General features: G+C 44.5%; 1 protein-coding gene across 2 annotated transcripts in view; it reads left to right on the top strand.

Annotated features, from left to right (window-relative positions):
- Positions 1-19,142, top strand: part of LOC139559253 (tubulointerstitial nephritis antigen-like) — a 67,180-nt gene that overhangs the window by 7,410 nt on the left and 40,628 nt on the right. The window contains exons 2-3 of one of the 2 annotated variants that reach the window (XM_071375069.1): positions 5,285-5,590; positions 10,121-10,187. In XM_071375069.1, the coding sequence (XP_071231170.1) occupies positions 5,287-5,590; positions 10,121-10,187 (371 nt within the window). In that variant the 5' untranslated portion in view covers positions 5,285-5,286. Of the gene's footprint in view, positions 1-5,279; positions 5,591-10,120; positions 10,188-19,142 lie in introns of both variants that reach the window. The other variant, XM_071375068.1, reaches the window with a different exon arrangement.

The raw sequence follows: 19,142 nt of genomic DNA, 5'->3' as shown, positions 1-19,142 counted from the left end.
GATTGGAGTCACCTGGGCTCTAAGTATTTAAAATCACTTCTCTCTCTCTCGCTCTCTGCTCCTCCAGGTATGCTCATGATTTGTTTGTTCCTTTGTAGTTTTGCATAGTTTTCACTCAGTCATGTTCACACACACATATTCACGCATCCATGCACTTTACATACACCTTACATCATGATACTTCCACACCTCATTCCTTTTTCTTAGTTTAAGTTAATAGTTTGTTTATAATAAAGAACACTTTTAAATTGGCCTATACCTGTTGTTCGTGTCCCCTCATTTTTGTCACAGGCTATGAGCCGGCTTGTAGAGAGAGAGAGAGAGGCCTGGTCTGTAGGACAGGATAGAGAGAGAGGCCTGGTCTGTAGGACAGGATGGAGAGAGAGGCCTGGTCTGTAGGACAGGATAGAGAGAGGTGTGGTCTGTAGGATAGGATAGAGAGAGGTGTGGTTTGTAGGACAGGATAGAGAGAGGCGTGGTCTATATAGGACAGGATAGAGAGAGGCGTGGTCTGTATAGGACAGGATGGAGAGAGAGAGAAAGAGGCATGCTCTTTGGGACATTTCCTGAAGCGTGACAGATTAGCTCTGACAGACAGCAGGAAGTTTGTTTCCATGATGACGTGATAGCCTTATACTCTCATGTTGATGATAATAATGTCACAACCCCCGTTTTTGACTGAGCGGTGGTGGAATGTCCCTTTTTTAATAAACAGTGAAGTATTGCATTGAGTGCTATTTTAGTGTGGCCGCATCGAACAACGTATTATGCAAAGAGACCCCAGAGGGCCATATTTATAGCACTTACAGGCTTTGTCCCAAATGTAACCCTATTCTCTACATAGTGCACTACTTTTGACCAGGGCTGCACCCTATTCCCTATAAAGTGCACTACTTTTGACCAGGGCTGCACCCTATTCCCTATAAAGTGCACTACTTTTGACCAGAGTACTATGGTCCCTGGTCAAAAGTAGTGCACTTTATAGGGAAAAAGGTGTCATTTGAGACATTGACACAGTCTAGTCTCAGACCTGAAACCATTGAAATACAGTAACAGTATTGGGCAGTTCATTCTTTGCAGCTTTACCTTTCTCTTCATCAAAAGTGTAGATTTGCACTGTTCAAATACAGTAGAACATTCTGTGAATGCTATAGAGTTCTTTGAAGAGTAGCGTAAGGCTTTGTGGAGAGGTCCCTTAAAATCTTGACCTAACCTGTTAGATGTAAACGCCCCAATTTCGAAAGTGAGTATACACCTCAACAATTTATAGCTATTTTTACCAGAAAGGTGATTTTAATCTGTTTTGGAGTATGCAGCATTCCTAGTTATTGTTGATGGACCTCTCATTACCTTTGGGTATGTCTATTTAGGCGAAAATCTACATTTTGCCATCATCATCCAAGGTATGTCAAAACTACATAATATACAAAGTGATATGTTCCATACTTGTTGATTATAAACGCTTATTACATAAAAAGGTGCTATGTTACTATTCTTACTAGTTATGTTGAAATAATCTAAACCCAAATGACAGGCCGTATTAAAAAAGTTCTGAAACAAGAGGTATTCTGTTGTCTTGAGACCTCTCATAGGAAGCGGTTTAAACAAATACAGTACTTTAATCATCAGTTGCTTACACTAGGTTCACCCTTTAAATCAAATCAAATTTATGTTTGTATGTTATTACAGTTAGTTGATGCTTTTGATACACTGTATGACCCTGTTAAAGGTTGTGAGTGGATTGTTTCATAAAGGAACCAGATGAACGTGGGTGTTATCACGGGTTGATATTTCAGTCCACTGTGAAGGGAAACCTTGCAGAGTAGGCATGCAGCTCAGGCTTCCTCCTCCTCCTCCTCCTCCACCTCCTTCTCCTCATCCTCCTCCTTCTCCAGCTTCTTCTCCAGCTCCTCCTCCTTCCATCTTCCTAAGAACTCTCTCCAGCTGTTAAATGACCCACTGAGTATGACTTTTGGGCCTGCTGTTAGATTTGAATATATTCTCCTACTGTTAGACCTACATATCTCACTTGTTGATCTCTAAGCAGGACTAGGCCTTTATTTTTTATTTTTTTTATTTCACCTTTATTTAACCAGGTAGGCTAGTTGAGAACAAGTTCTCATTTGCAACTGCGACCTGGCCAAGATAAAGCATAGCAGTGTGAACAGACAACACAGAGTTACACATGGAGTAAACAATAAACAAGTCAATAACATGGTAGAAAAAAAAAGAGAATCTATATACAATGTGTGCAAAAGGCATGAGGTAGGCAATAAATCGAATAATTATAATTTAGCAGATTAACACTGGAGTGATAAATCATCAGATGATCATGTGCAAGAAGAGATACTGGTGTGCAAAAGAGCAGAAAAGTAAATAAATAAAAGCAGTATGGGGGGTGAGGTAGGTAAATTGGGTGGGTAGTTTACAGATGGACTATGTACAGCTGCAGCGATCGGTTAGCTGCTCGGATAGCAGATTTTTAAAGTTGTTGAGGGAGATAAAAGTCTCCAACTTCAGAGATTTTTGCAATTCGTTCCAGTCGCAGGCAGCAGAGAACTGGAAGGAAAGGCGTCCAAATGAGGTTTTGGCTTTAGGGATGATCAGTGAGATACACCTGCTGGAGCGCGTGTTGCGGGTGGGTGTAGCCATCGTGACCAGTGAACTGAGATAAGGCGGCACTTTACCTAGCATAGCCTTGTAGATGACCTGGAGCCAGTGGGTCTGACGACGAACATGTAGCGAGGGCCAGCCGACTAGGGCATACAGGTCGCAGTGGTGGGTCGTATAAGGTGCTTTAGTAACAAAACGAATGGCACTGTGATAAACTGCATCCAGTTTGCTGAGTAGAGTATTGGAAGCTATTTTGTAGATGACATCGCCGAAGTCGAGGATCGGTAGGATAGTCAGTTTTACTAGGGTAAGTTTGGCGGCGTGAGTGAAGGAGGCTTTGTTGCGGAATAGAAAGCCGATTCTTGATTTGATTTTGGATTGGAGATGTTTGATATGAGTCTGGAAGGAGAGTTTGCAGTCTAGCCAGACACCTAGGTACTTATAGATGTCCACATATTCTAGGTCGGAACCGTCCAGGGTGGTGATGCTAGTCGGGCGTGCGGGTGCAGGCAGCGAACGGTTGAAAAGCATGCATTTGGTTTTACTAGCGTTTAAGAGCAGTTGGAGGCCACGGAAGGAGTGTTGTATGGCATTGAAGCTCGTTTGGAGGTTAGATAGCACAGTGTCCAAGGAAGGGCCGGAAGTATATAGAATGGTGTCGTCTACGTAGAGGTGGATCAGGGAATCGCCCGCAGCAAGAGCAACATCATTGATGTATACAGAGAAAAGAGTCGGCCCGAGAATTGAACCCTGTGGTACCCCCATAGAGACTGCCAGAGGACCGGACAACATGCCCTCCGATTTGACACACTGATTTCTGTCTGCAAAGTAGTTGGTGAACCAGGCAAGGCAGTCATTAGAAAAACCGAGGCTACTGAGTCTGCCGATAAGAATATGGTGATTGACAGAGTCGAAAGCCTTGGCCAGGTCGATGAAGACGGCTGCACAGTAATGTCTTTTATCGATGGCGGTTATGATATCGTTTAGTACCTTGAGCGTGGCTGAGGTGCACCCATGACCGGCTCGGAAACCGGATTGCACAGCGGAGAAGGTACGGTGGGATTCGAGATGGTCAGTGATCTGTTTGTTGACTTGGCTTTCGAAGACCTTAGATAGGCAGGGCAGGATGGATATAGGTCTGTAACAGTTTGGGTCCAGGGTGTCTCCCCCTTTGAAGAGGGGGATGACCGCGGCAGCTTTCCAATCCTTGGGGATCTCAGATGATACGAAGGAGAGGTTGAACAGGCTGGTGATAGGGGGTGCGACAATGGCGGCGGACAGTTTCAGAAATAGGGGGTCCAGATTGTCAAGCCCAGCTGATTTGTATGGGTCCAGGTTTTTCAGCTCTTTCAGAACATCTGCTATCTGGATTTGGGTAAAGGAGAAGCTGGGGAGGCTTGGGCGAGTAGCAGCGGGGGGGGCGGGGCTGTTGGCCAAGGTTGGAGTCGCCAGGAGGAAGGCATGGCCAGCCATTGAGAAATGCTTGTTGAAGTCTTCGATTATCACGGATTTATCGGTGGTGACCGTGTTACCTAGCCTCAGTGCAGTGGGCAGCTGGGAGGAGGTGCTCTTGTTCTCCATGGACTTTACAGTATCCCAGAACTTTTTGGAGTTAGAGCTACAGGATGCAAATTTCTGCTTGAAAAAGCTGGCCTTTGCTTTCCTGACTGACTGTGTGTATTGGTTCCTGACTTCCCTGAACAGTTGCATATCGCGGGGGCTCTTCGATGCTATTGCAGTTCGCCACAGGATGTTTTTGTGCTGGTCGAGGGCAGTCAGGTCTGGAGTGAACCAAGGGCTATATCTGTTCTTGGTTCTGCATTTTTTGAACGGAGCATGCTTGTCTAATATGGTGAGGAAGTAACATTTAAAGAATGACCAGGCATCCTCAACTGACGGGATGAGGTCAATATCCTTCCAGGGTACCCGGGCCAGGTCGATTAGAAAGGCCTGCTCGCAGAAGTGTTTTAGGGAGCGTTTGACAGTGATGAGGGGTGGTCGTTTGACCGCGGACCCGTGGCGGATACAGGCAATGAGGCAGTGATCGCTGAGATCTTGATTGAAGACAGCAGAGGTGTATTTGGAGGGCAGGTTGGTCAGGATAATGTCTATTAGGGTGCCCATGTTTACGGATTTAGGGTTGTACCTGGTGGGTTCCTTGATGATTTGTGTGAGATTGAGGGCATCAAGCTTGGATTGTAGGACTGCCGGGGTGTTAAGCATATCCCAGTTTAGGTCACCTAACAGAACAAACTCTGAAGCTAGATGGGGAGCGATCAATTCACAGATGGTGTCCAGGGCACAGCTGGGAGCTGAGGGGGGTCGGTAGCAGGCGGCAACAGTGAGAGACTTATTTCTGGAGAGATTAATTTTTAAAATTAGAAGTTCGAACTGTTTGGGCATAGACCTAGAAAGTATGACAGAACTTTGCAGGCTATCTCTGCAGTAGATTGCAACTCCTCCCCCTTTGGCAGTTCTATCTTGACGGAAAGTGTTATAGTTGGGTATGGAAATCTCAGAATTTTTGGTGGCCTGTCATCTTATTCCAAAATAATCTATTTGGATTTTGACAAATGTCTGACCTGACACTCTATCAGTGTCTACATAACAACTTCTGACCTGCTCACAGCATCCTAACAGATGTTCTTCTTTGTCCCTTCTGTCAGGGTAGAAATGAAGCTTCTAGCGGCCATAGCAGTGGTGCTCCTCCTGGTGGTGGCGGAGAGTATGGTGGCCAGAGGCGCATCCAGGAGGACCAAGAGGGAGCTGATGAGCCCGCTGCACATGGGGGGAATCAGGGACCCGTTTGGGTCGTACTGCGAGCGGAGAGGGGGCTGCTGCCCGGGCCGGGACGACCAGTGTACGGTGCCCTACCTGGACACCATCTGTTACTGTGACCTGTTCTGTAACCGCACCGTCTCCGACTGCTGCCCTGACTTCTGGGGCCACTGTCTGGGCATCTCACCCCCTTTCATTGGTAAGTGAGAGGGTGTGTGTGGGGAGGGGGGTGTGGGGCGGCTGGGGGGGTGGGGGGTTGTATGGTGTGTGTATGGGCCTGCCACTTAGGATTCAAACAGAAAGGCCCAGTATAGTGGCAGACCTGTAGAGTAGCCAAAGTATACAGGTCCCACACTGAGTGGCTAGTATGGGACTACTGAATGAATGACAACTACCAACTGCTAATCCTACGCACAGGCAAAGTTATGTGTTCAACTGTCACAGTACATTAGGTAGGAGGTCCCATTGGCCTGTGAAACCTTAGCACACTGTGGTAAAATAAAATGTTATTTGTCACATGCTTCACAAACAACAGGTGTAGACTAACAGGGAAGTGCTTACGGACGCTTCCCAAAAATGCAGAAAGAAAAAAAGAGAAATATTATTTTTCTATTAACTCAAAGAATAAATACACATGAGTAGCGATAACTTGGCTATATACACAGGGGACCAGTACCGAGTCGATGTGCAGGGGTACGAGGTAATTAAGGTAGATGTGTACATATAGGTATGGATAAAGTGACTAGTTAACAGGATAGACAATAGACAGTAGCAGCAGTGTATGTGATGAGTCAAAAGAGATTAGTGCAACAAGGGTTCACTGGTTCACTTTCTCTGCTTTCACAGTATAAACATGCTTCACATACACTATAACTCTGCTAGTTGTTGTGGAGGTGTAAAATGTTCTGCTGGCAGCAGGGCCCAACCTGAGAAGAGACCAGGAACTACAGTAGTCTTCTTATTAGTCTGAGACAGAGGGAGGGGGGAGGTCAGGAGAAAGAATGCACACTATGCAGAGAGAGGGAGAGATAGGCGACGGGAACGGGACAGGAGGTAGGGAGAGGTCGAGGTAGGTATGTGCTCGCTAGATGACAGGGAGGTTGCGTTTCCCAAAAGAGATTAACACACCTTAGCCTATGGGAGATGGGGGAAAGAGAAAGGAGTGACACCTTCATTTCTCACTCTCTCTACCTCACTTGCTCTTTCCCATCTCTCAGCTCCCCTTATCAGAGAGCAGCTCAGACAAACTGTAGGATAAATTCCAAAACCTATTCATTCAAATCAAGACAAATCATACACTCACCCCCCTTTTGACCTCCTCCTTTTCTGCAGCAACAAGTGATCCGGGTCAACAGCATCAATGTAACAGTATAGCTTCCGTCCCTCTCCTCGCCCCAACCTGGGCTCGAACCAGGGACCCTGTGCACACATCAACAACAGCCACCCACGAAGCATCGTTACCCATCGCGCCACAAAAGCCTCCCCTTGCAGAGCAAGGGGAACAACTACTTCAAGGTCTCAGAGCGAGTGACGTCACCGATTGAAACGCTATTAGCGCGCACCACAGCTAACTAGCTAGCCATTTCACATCGGTTACACTAGTTCCCACTCCACAGAACCATTAGCTTAAGGGTTAGGGTTAGGTTAACCTCTCCTAGGTCCAACTCCACAGAACCATTAGCTTAAGGGTTAGGGTTAGGTTAACCTCTCCTAGGTCCAACTCCACAGAACCATTAGCTTAAGGGTTAGGGTTAGGTTAACCTCTCCTAGGTCCAACTCCACAGAACCATTAGCTTAAGGGTTAGGGTTAGGTTAACCTCTCCTAGGTCCAACTCCACAGAACCATTAGCTTAAGGGTTAGGGTTAGGTTAACCTCTCCTAGGTCCAACTCCACAGAACCATTAGCTGAAGTTAAGGATTAGGGTTCGGTTTAGGTTCACCTCTCCTAGTTCCCACTCCACAGAACCACTATGGAGTAGTGATGGAGTTAAGAAGAGTTTATCGATACACTCGTGAGTTAATATACTGTAAGAAACATAACAAAAAAATCCCCATCAAAATCCATTCAGTTTAAGCTAGAGATATCTATTTTTTGCATGGGCTGCGTCTCAATCCACCACATCTGCCGATGTCGGCCCACCGTATCTGCAGCTACGGCTGTGTTTGTCAGACTATGAGACATCCCGAAAATTGTTCTTCTCACGAAAACGTCTGTAGTGTCATGGGACTCGTCTGAAGTCGGTAATGCTGATGTGCCAACTGTCTGTACTGTAGCGTCCGACACCATGTAGGCTACAAACCAATATTTTGCTCTACGTGCCACGGGACTCGTCTGAAGGTAACCCATACAAATCAATGGAGGTATGGAGGTCGTTTTGTGCCAACAAAAATAAAGGGTTAAATATGTGTCCTTTCTTATGTCTCCTAGATATAGGACAGACACTTCAAAACCTTTTGTTAACTCTCTCACTACACACCTCACAGCCAGGGTGTTACTGTTAAATCTCTCACTACACACCTCACAGCCAGGATGTTACTGTTAACTCTCTCACTACACATCTCACAGCCAGGGTGTTACTGTTAACTCTCTCACTACACACCTCACAGCCAGGATGTTACTGTTAACTCTCTCACTACACACCTCACAGCCAGGGTGTTACTGTTAAATCTCTCACTACACACCTCACAGCCAGGGTGTTACTGTTAAATCTCTCACTACACACCTCACAGCCAGGGTGTTAATGTTAACTCTCTCACTACACACCTCACAACCAGGATGTTACTGTTAACTCTCTCACTACACACCTCACAGCCAGGGTGTTACTGTTAACTCTCTCACTACACACCTCACAGCCAGGATGTTACTGTTAACTCTCTCACTACACACCTCACAGCCAGGGTGTTACTGTTAACTCTCTCACTACACACCTCACAGCCAGGGTGTTACTGTTAACTCTCTCACTACACACCTCACAGCCAGGGTGTTACTGTTAACTCTCTCACTACACACCTCACAGCCAGGGTGTTACTGTTAACTCTCTCACTACACACCTCACAGCCAGGATGTTACTGTTAACTATCTCACTACACACCTCACAGCCAGGATGTTACTGTTAAATCTCTCACTACACACCTCACAGCCAGGGTGTTACTGTTAACTCTCTCACTACACACCTCACAGCCAGGATGTTACTGTTAACTCTCTCACTACACACCTCACAGCCAGGGTGTTAATGTTAACTCTCTCACTACACACTGTGTGTGGGTGTGTGTTTGTGGACACGTGGGTGCCTGCATGGCTGGTAGCTTGGGTGCTTTCCCTCTCCTGCTGGCGTTTGAGCACGCCTGTGTGTGACCCTCATGCCTGCGTGCCTTTGTGTGTCTGTGTGTCTGTGTCTGGAGTGTGTAGTGTAGTGTAAATGATCCATGGTATCACCATCTTAAAACAATTCCATATGTTAGCACCCCCCCAACGGCTTAGACTTTTAGAGGTAATGAGACAGACAGACAGACAGCTAGCTAGCTAGCTAGCTAGCTAGCTGAAGGAGGAGTAGCTGCTGGAGTGTTACTGTGTTACTACCATAAATCACACAGCAGTCTCCTGCAGGGCACGGCCCAACACAGCGTTAGCTTCTGACCCTCCTCCTACACAAGGGGAGTGTTGGAGGGAAGAGGTCAGCAGAGATGGTGTAGATATCTGTCCCAGTCGGTCCAGGACTTCAACTGAACATTGGAATGACCCTGTAAACCTTTGAAAATGACAAAAGACATTGGAAAGGAAATAGTGCTGAGAAAACTTTGAAAAAAGGACCATGAGGATAATACATGGATTATACGTTTTTGATTCTAACTCCATGGAATGTCTAATCCTATACTGATGAGGTCTAGATGGAATTTAAATTGACCCCACCCCCGGAGGCCACACGGGTGTGTGTGGTTTTGTCTTTGCCCAGTGAGGGGTGGGATGTGTGAGGTAGAGTGGCGCCCCTGTCCCCTGGAACCCCCTGGAGGTGGCAGGGTTTTCATTAAGTGTGTGTGTAATTAAGCTTGTTAAGGCATGATGAGGACCTGTTAGCCCTGGGAAACAGAGGACAGAAGCCAACAGGACATTCCAACAGAAGATTACTGCAGCTCAGGGTTCCCCAGACCCCACACACTACTACACCTCACAGCCAGGATGTTACTGTTAACTCTCTCACTACACCTCACAGCCAGGATGTTACTGTTAACTCTCTCACTACACCTCACAGCCAGGCTGGTAGCTTGGGTGCTTTCCCTCTCCCGCTGGCGTTTGAGCATGCCCGTGTGTGCCCCTCATGCCTGCGTGCTTTTGTGTGTCTGGAGTGTAGAGTGTGGGTCTGTGCCTGAAGTGTAGGTCTGTGCCTGGAGTGTAGAGTGTGTGTCTGTTTGGAGTGTCTGTGTCAATAGTGTGGAGTGTGTGTCTGTGTGTGTGTGTGTCTGTGAAAATGTATCCACTCACTACTAAAATTTAATTTTAAAAAGTGTGTGTGTTTGTAGTGTGTAATGTAGAGTGTGTCTCTGTAGTGTAGAGTGTGTGTAGAGTGTGTGTGTGTGTATACATGGGAGTGTTGTGAGAAGATATAGTGGAGGAATCTGTATGAGTAAGCCTCTCAGATATTCCGCCACAACTGGACCAAAAAGTTATCATTAATGTGATCCTATCGGCTGTCAGCATCTTTTTGAATTTCCTCCCTTTGTTTCCTTCCAGGCACCTGTGAAAGAAACAGCCACAAATTCCTCTCAGGACAAACATACAAAGAGAACTGCAACTTATGGTACGTGTCTCTAACCTCTTCCTCTCTTTTCTCCCTGTACAGTGCATTCAGAAAGTATTCAGACCCCTAAAACAGAAATACCTTCTTTAAATAAGTATTCAGACCCTTTGCTATGAGACTCGAAATTGAGCTCAGGTGCATCCTGTTTCCATTGATCATCCTTGAGATGTTTCTACAACTTGATTGGAGTCCATCTGTGGTAAATTCAATTGATTGAACATGATTTGGAAAGGCATACACCTGTCTATATAAGGTCCCACAGTTGACAATGCATGTCAGAGCAAAAACCAAGCCATGAGGTTGAAGTAATTGTCCGTAGAGCTCCGAGACAGGATTATGTCAAAGCACAGATCTGGGGAAGGGTGCAAAAGATTTATGCAGCATTGAAGATCCCCAAGAACACAGTGGACTCCATCATTCTTAAATGGAAGAAGTTTGGAACCACCAAGACTCTTTCTAGAGCTGGCCGCCCTGACAAACTGAGCAATCGGGGGAGAAGGGCCTTGGTCAGGGAGGTGACCAAGAACCCGATGGTCACTCTGACAGATCTCCAGAGTTCCTCTGTCGAGATGGGAGAACCTTCCAGAAGGACAACCATCTCTGCAGCACTCCACCAATCAGGCTTTTATGGTAGAGTGGCCAGACGGAAGCCACTCCTCAGTAAAAGGCACATGACAGCCCGCTTGGAGTTTTCCAAAAGGCATCTAAAGACTCTCAGACCATGAGAAACCAGATTCTCTGGTCTGATGAAACCAAGAATGCCAAGCGTCACGTCTGGAGGAAACCTGGCACCATCCCTACGGGGAAGCATGGTGGTGGCAGCATCATGCTGTGGGGATGTTTTTCAGCAGGAGTCAGGATGATGAAAAGATGAATGGATCAAAGTACAGAGAGATCCTTGATGAAAACCTGCTCCAGAGCGCTCAGGACCTCAGACTGGGGCGATGGTTCACCTTCCAACAGGACAATGACCTTAAGCACACAGCCAAGACAACGCAGGAGTGGCTTCGGGACAAGTCTCTGAACGTCTTTCAGTGGGCCAGCCAGACCCCGGACTTGAACCCGATCGAACATCTCTGGAGAGACCTGAAAATAGCTGTGCAGCAACGCTCCCCATCCAACCTGGCAGAGCTTGAGAGGATCTGCAGAGAAGAATGGGAGAAACTCCCCAAATACAGGTGTGGCAAGCTTGTAGCGTCATACCCAAGAAGACTCAATACTATAATCGCTGCCAAAGGTGCTTCAACAAAGTATTGACTAAAGGGTCTGAATACTTATGTGATATTTAAGTTTTTTATTTGTTATAAATTAGCAACAATTTCTAAAAACCTGTTTTTGCTTCGTCAGTATGGGTAATTGTGTGTAGATTGAGGGGGGTGGGAAACTCATTTTAGAATAAGACTGTAAGATAACAAAATGTGGAAAAAGTCAAGGGGTCTGAGTACTTTCCTAAGGCACTGTATATCTCTGTCTCTACCTCTCCCCTCTCACTACCTTTCTTTACATCTCTCTGTCCAAACAGTGATCACTCCTTCAAACACTTTGATCTGATGACGTGACCTTTCTGGTTGTACCACAGACAGACCCACATTATCCATGGAGAGTTTTGGGAACCTATTCATTTGGTTTAATGTAGCTATCGCCTTCATGAAATGGAAGAGTCTTGCATCTTATCAAACAAGCAGCAGAAGAAAAGCAACAGCTACATATGGTTGCACATCATCCTGCAAAACAACACTGAGCATTTGGCAACGTTGGGAAACATTGCACAATATTGGGTAACAGTGGGCCTTTTGGGGCTAGGGACAGGGGTAGGATGGGTTACCTCTACAAGGGCTAGATGGGAACAACACATTCAAATCCCCAGCAACTCTCCTCCTCTTCTCCTCCCTTCCTCCATCTGTTCCTCTCCGTCTGCTCTCCCAGTATTGAGGAGTAGTGAACTACATGTAGTAGTTCAGAAGCTTGGTGATAGTTATACAGATAGTAATGCCGGCTAAACTACAGTAACACCCCAGCTAGGATTTAGTTCATTAATACAGGATAAACTACAGTAACACCCCAGCTAGGATTTAGTTAACCAGTACAGGCTAAACTACAGTAGCATCCCAGTTAGGATTTAGTTAACCAGTACAGGCTAAACTACAGTAGCATCCCAGTTAGGGTTTAGTTAACTAATAGAGGCTAAACTACAGTAACATCCCAGTTAGGATTTAGTTCATTAATACAGGATAAATTACAGTAACATCCCAGCTAGGATTTAGTTAACCAGTACAGGATAAACTACAGTAACATCCCAGTTAGGGTTTAGTTAACTAATACAGGCTAAACTACAGTAACATCCCAGCTAGGATTTAGTTAACCAGTACGGGCTAAACTACAGTAACATCCCAGGTATGATTTAGTTAACTAATACAGGCTAAAATACAGTAACATCCCAGTTATGGTTTAGTTAACTAATTCAGGCTAAACTACAATTACATCCCAGCTAAGATTTAGTTAACCAATATACTGCACAGGCCAAGCCGATTCAGACTGTGGCGTATGTGTTTGATAGGCATTAGAGACCCAATGCTGTATAAACCTTACAGAAGATAATCAACGTTCAGCTGTGCATCACTCTAACCTAATGCTATAGCAGCACTGGTTGTGCCCTGTTTATCAAAAGTGTTGGAAAAACATGTCAATAATCAACTGACTGGTTTTCTTGATGCCTGTAGTATTCTCTCTGGTATGCAATCTGGTTTCCGCTCAGGTTATGGATGTGTCACTGCAACCTTAAAGGTCCTCAATGATGTCACTATGGCCCTTCATTCTAAGCAATATTGTGTTGCTATTTTTATAGACTTGGCCAAAGATTTTGATACGGTAGACCATTCCATTCTTGTGGGCTGGCTAAGGAGTATTGGTGTCTCTGAGGGGTCTTTGGCCTGGTTTGCTAACTACCTCTCAAAAGAGTGCAGTGTATAAAGTCAGAACATCTGCTGTCTCAGCCACCGCCTGTCACCAAGGGAGTACCCAAAGGCTCAAGCCTAGGCCCCACGCTCTTCTCAATTTATATCAACAACATAGCTCAGGCAGTAGGAAGCTCTCTCATCCATTTATATGCAGACGATACAGTCTTATACTCAGGTGGCCCCTCCTCGGATTTTGTGTTAAACGCACTACAACAAAGCTTTCTTAGTGTCCAACAAGCTTTCTCTACCCTTAACCTTGTTCTGAACACCTCCAAAACAAATGGTCATGTGGTTTGGTAAGAAGAATGTCCCTCTTTCCACAGGTGTTACTATCAATCAATCAATCAAATGTATTGAAAAAGCCCTTCTTACATCAGCTGATGTCACAAAGTGCTGTACAGAAACCCAGCCTAAAACACCAAACAGCAAGCAATGCAGGTGTAGAAGCATGGTGGCTAGGAAAAACTCCCTAGAAAGGCCAGAACCTAGGAAGAAACCTAGAGAGGAACCAGGCTGAGGGGTGGCCAGTCCTCTTCTGACTGCCGGGTGGAGATTATAACAGAACATGGCCAAGATGTTCAAATGTTCATAGATGACCAGCAGGGTCAAATAATAATAATCACAGTAGTTGTAGAGGGTGCAACAGGTCAACACCTCAGGAGTAAATGTCAGTTGGCTTTTCATAGCCGATTATTCAGAGTATCTATTCCGCTCCTGCTACTACCTCTGAGGGTTTAGAGTTTGAGGTAGTCACCTCATACAAGTACTTGGGAGTATGGCTAGACGGTGCACTGTCCTTCTCTCAGCACATATCAAAGCTGCAGGCTAAAGTTAAATCTAAACTTGGTTTCCTCTATCGAAATTGCTCCTCTCTCACCCTAGTTGCCAAACTAACCCTGATTCAGATGACCATTCTACCCATGCTAGATTACGGAGACATCATTTATAGATTGGCAGGTAAGGGTGCCCTCGAGCGGCTAGACGATCTTTACCATTCGGCCATCAGATTTGCCACCAATGCTCTTTATAGGACACATCACTGCACTCTATACTCTGTAAACTGGTAATCTCTGTATACCCGTCGCAAGACCCACTGGTTGATGCTTATTTATAAAACCCTCTTAGGCCTCACTCCCTCCTATCTTAGATATCTACTGCAGCCCTCATCCTCCACATACAACACCCGTTCTGCCAGTCACATTCTGTTAAAGGTCCCCAAAGCGCACACATCCCTGGGTCGCTCGTCTTTTCAGTTCGCTGCTAGCGACTGGAACGAGCTGCAACAAACACTCAAACTAGACAGTTTTATCTCAATCTCTTCATTCAAAGACTCAATCATGGACACTCTTACTGACAGTTGTGACTGCTTTGTGTGATGTATTGTTGTCTCTACCTTCTTGACCTTTGTGCTGTTGTCTGTGCCCAATAATGTTTGTACCATGTTTTGTGCTGCTACCATGTTGTGTTGCTACCATGTTGTTGTTATGTTGTGTTGCTATCATGCTGTGTTGTCATGTGTTGCTGCCTTGTGTCGTGTCTTTGGCTATGCCGGATTAAGTGATATGACATGCTATTCTATAAAATCCTTTCTCTGTAATTAATATTACCTGATTGAGCTAATCATGTAAATGTAATTAACTAGAAAGTCGTGGCACCACGAAATAATATTTATAGAGCAGTTATCTTCCGAATAAACTCTTAAAGACCTAGTAATATTTTACATCAATAGCAGTCAATATTAATCGTCACCTTATTTCAGTCTCATCTGAAAGTTGTAAATTCTTGGTTATCTTCACGAACCCTGGCTAACAAGTTGAATCAGCACAGCAATACAAAATTGGGTTTAATTATTTATTTACTAAATACCTAACTAATCACACAGAATTACATATACACAGAACGAATCATACCTTGATTACAAATGACGTCATAAAGGAAAACATCCCTAGCGGACGGAACAGATATGACAGCTGGTTACACAAAAGAAAAGGGGGCTGGGTTCGAGTGAAAGGGCGGGAAGACTTGAGGAACAAAGGGAGAAGCCATGCTATCGTAAATACAGTATCTTATGCATTCTAAATTACCCATTTGGAAAAGGAAAATGCCATTAATATTTACTCTGAGCTGCGCTTCAATAGGTTGGTGGTAGATGGAAGGCCGTGTTTCCCAACAGAGTCCTTTGTCCTTTGAAGAATGTCTCTGCTGGTAAATTGGATACGTTGTAGTAACGTCGTTGAGTGGTAGACGGAATACTATGTGTGTTCTTTCCTAGCCCACGTTTGCAGCTGCTGTTGCTAACTCAACAGCTAGGAGTTATCACTTCTGTAGGGAATAAGAGTTCAAAGTTCCTACCATTCGCAACCAAAGCTCACGCTGAGGTTGGCTTCGTTCTGTATATATTATCTGAACCATTCTGACATCGGAACGTCATCCTAATGTACCCGGAACAGGAGGTTACATTTTCGTCAAGGCTTTATATAGTGGAGGGAGAAGGGTGTGTTTTCATAGTTTTATAACCCATGTCTCTTCACAGGGGCGGGCCACTGATTGAGCAGAGCCCTAATCTTATGAAAACCCAAATCTCTCATTTGGAAGCTAAAATTACATTTAATCTTTTCACCAATAATTTTATATTCAAACATTTAAATTGCCCAACAATTCCATGTGAATCTGATAACTCTAATGTGTAGACTTTCCACTGTAGAGTTTATGTCATCCTATCATTGATGAGAATGTCTCAGATGACAACCGAACAGACATCATATTCATTAAGTACCAACCCATATGTTCAACTGGTCGGATTTCAAATGTCACATCAGTAGGGTAGAGAGAGGAAAAAGGGGGGGAGAGGTATTTATAACTGTCATAAACCTACCCCCAGGCCAACGTCATGACACTTGCTATGTTGTTGTCTTAGGTCTCTCTTTATGTAGTGTTGTGTTGTCTCTCTTGTTGTGATGTGTGTTTTGTCCTATATTTATATTGTATTTATTTATTTTAATCCCAGGCCCACGTCTCTGCAGGAGGCCTTTTGCCTTTTGGTAGGCCGTCATTGTAAATAAGAATTTGTTCTTAACTGAAGGTAAAAAAAAAAGTAAAATTATGACTTATTCAGGGTTTTGTGCTTGTTTCTAGAAAATATATTTCTATATGCCAGAGCAGAAATATAGTTGACCTTATTGATAAATCACTCGAAATAGATCTAAAAAGACCAGAATGAGATATTCCACTAGGTTATATCTAGAGCATAGACCTAGTGACCTAGTGGAATATCTCATTCTAGTCTTTTTGGTTCTGTTTTAGTACCACTATACTAGTACCTTACTACTACTACTATACTCTGTTCTATTGATAGCAGAATACCTGTAGGTTGGTCTGTGATACAGATTAAGACTGAAGACAATTTGGCTCTTGAAAAGCAGCATGACATACAGTTGAAAGTTTATTTGGCCCAGGCCCCATACTGTGTGTGTGTGTGTGTGTGTGTGTGTGTGTGTGTGTGTGTGTGTGTGTGTGTGTGTGTGTGTGTGTGTGTGTGTGTGTGTGTGTGTGTGTGTGTGTGTGTGTGTGTGTGTGTGTGTGTGTGTGTGTGTGTGTGTGTGTGTGTGTGTGTGTGTGTGTGTGTGTGTGTGTTGGTGTGTGTGTTGGTGTCAAGCTCTCCAACAGTGTCTCCACACCACCCACTGAGTAAGACGGCTGAAATGAAAGATAATTGGGACAGAAATTCCTCTAACTGCCCAAGTGTGCAGGAACTTTGATCTACAAAATCATGTCTAGTACACAAATACACCTGATAACCTCTTTCTAACACAAGAATATGTAGAACGACAATGCCAGGCTATCTCACAGACCCCTAACTCTTTGATTTGACTTATACATTGACTTCTTCTCACCTGTAGCTTTTCAATTGGACTAAATAATTGCATTGAGCGATCTTCATTATTAGCGTTAGGCTTTTTGTGTTACGAGACGGACTATTCAAGTCCTGATCACTTTTGTATGTATGGTATGGATGGTTTTCCTGTCTGGGGTATTACAATAGCTGAAAATAACAAATGAGGTAGTGGGCTGGCGGTGAGGGCTCGAGGACAGTTTCCGTGATGAGGGGAGGTAGAATTCCTCACCTATCTGCCAGAACGGTTTCTCACATCCCCGCCATGGATTGTTTCTCAGAGAGTGTGTGTGTGTGTGTGTGTGTGTGTGTGTGTGTGTGTGTGTGTGTGTGTGTGTGTGTGTGTGTGTGTGTGTGTGTGTGTGTGTGTGTGTGTGTGTGTGTGTGTGTGTGTGTGTGTGTGTGTGTGTGTGTGTGTGTGTGTGTGTGTGTGTGTGTGTGTGTGTGTGTGTGTGCGTGCATGCGTGTGTACTTGCGATGCAAAGGCGAGTGTCTGGTTGGCGTCTGCCACCATTCATGTATCCATATCATATTTATTTTCACACTCATGCAAAGTATCCTGTGGCTGTTTCTCTAATCCAGTCTAACTCCAGTCTATTCCTACTGACCTCTGATCTGGTCCATCCTGTAGGCTAAATAACACACCTGGGCTCAAATACTGGTACACATCTTTCAAAGACTTTGAGTGTTTGCTTTAGCCTGCCTGGAGTGGTGGATGGGTGTGGTGGAGACCTATGGGTCAGAGAGGAGCAGAGTTAGTAAAGGGGAGCCTATAGATGTCCGGTCTAACCGGATGTGTCTCCCACTCTCTTCCTCTCCTTTGAGAGAAACATTTGGAAGTTAAATAAACACAGCCATGGCAAAAATAGACCCTGCTTCCAGTACAGCACGGTGCAGCATTTAAAGGAAGAGTTTTCTTTTTTTTACAAAGAAATATAATTTTGGGGGGAAAATGTATGGCATGTTATAGAAGGGTCCTGATGCCTTTTTGTGATTTCACTTGTTTTTGAAAAACTTACCCCAAACAGCAAATCACTTCATCTTCGTTAAGAATAATGAGGGCCCTGAAAAAACATGAACAAAGCTCCAAAAACACCCAGATACGTCATTTTAAACGGCAAAGCTCTCAGTATAGTGATGCAGGGCTTTAGATGTTGTACACCTAAATTGTGTCATTCTGAACTTATTCGCAACGTTATATTCCATTTTGCTGCGGCTCGAGCGATAGCTCTGTTCTACAGTTAACTGCCAAAATAAAGGAAACATTTGAGTAAATGAGGAAGTGATTTGCTGTCTAGGGTGTAATCATTAGTCCAACAGTTGCAAACGAGAGCTTCTATTGGATATATTCAGATATGCTTATCCCTGTTTCGTTCCGTTTGCTTCCGTTTAAGAAACGTTTTTCATCAGAATCGGCGGAATGAATACACCCCTGATCTCACGCAAACACAGTTCACTTTCAAAGCAGACACATACAAATAGCATGATCCCTTTGATTGTTGTATAACTCCGTCTCGCATCTACGCTCTCTCCTCCTCTCAGAATTTCCCTTCACTTGTTGACTTCAATGCATCAGCTGTCTGATGTCTAAAGGAAGATGATGCAAAACCTTCATATCATGACCACTAACCGCTACACACAGCCTACATCGTTGTCACCATATTAGCTAACGATGTTAGTAACGTTATAGTTAACATAGCTACTAGAACTTACACATTAGTAAACCTGCTACAATCATGCAGTATGTTATACAGTCAGCAACTAGTTTAGCAGTTACACCGGCGGGCCTTGTGGCAATAAATTAATAAAACTAAAGCTTATGTTGACATGGAAGAGTTCCAGTGTTGGACAGCCATAGCCAGCTAGCTAACATAACATCCCTCTCTGAGCCGGGTGTTTGAGTAGGCTAAACTAGCTAGCTGCATTCACTAGCTAAGTGAGTGAAAGTGGAAAAAATAAATATATATAGCTAGTGTTCGCTCTCTCTCGCTTCTTCATTTTTGAAAAAAAGGAATTTGTTCAAAACTGTTCAACTATTGTCTTTCTCTCTCTGAGTCAACTACTCACCACATTTTATGCACTACAGTTCTAACACGTATTCATTTT

Source organism: Salvelinus alpinus, chromosome 29 (assembly GCF_045679555.1).
Source record: "Salvelinus alpinus chromosome 29, SLU_Salpinus.1, whole genome shotgun sequence".
NCBI classification, from domain to species: Eukaryota; Metazoa; Chordata; class Actinopteri; order Salmoniformes; family Salmonidae; genus Salvelinus; species Salvelinus alpinus.
The sequence above is the reverse complement of the archived record's forward strand: the minus strand, read 5'-3'. Positions and strand labels throughout refer to the sequence as shown.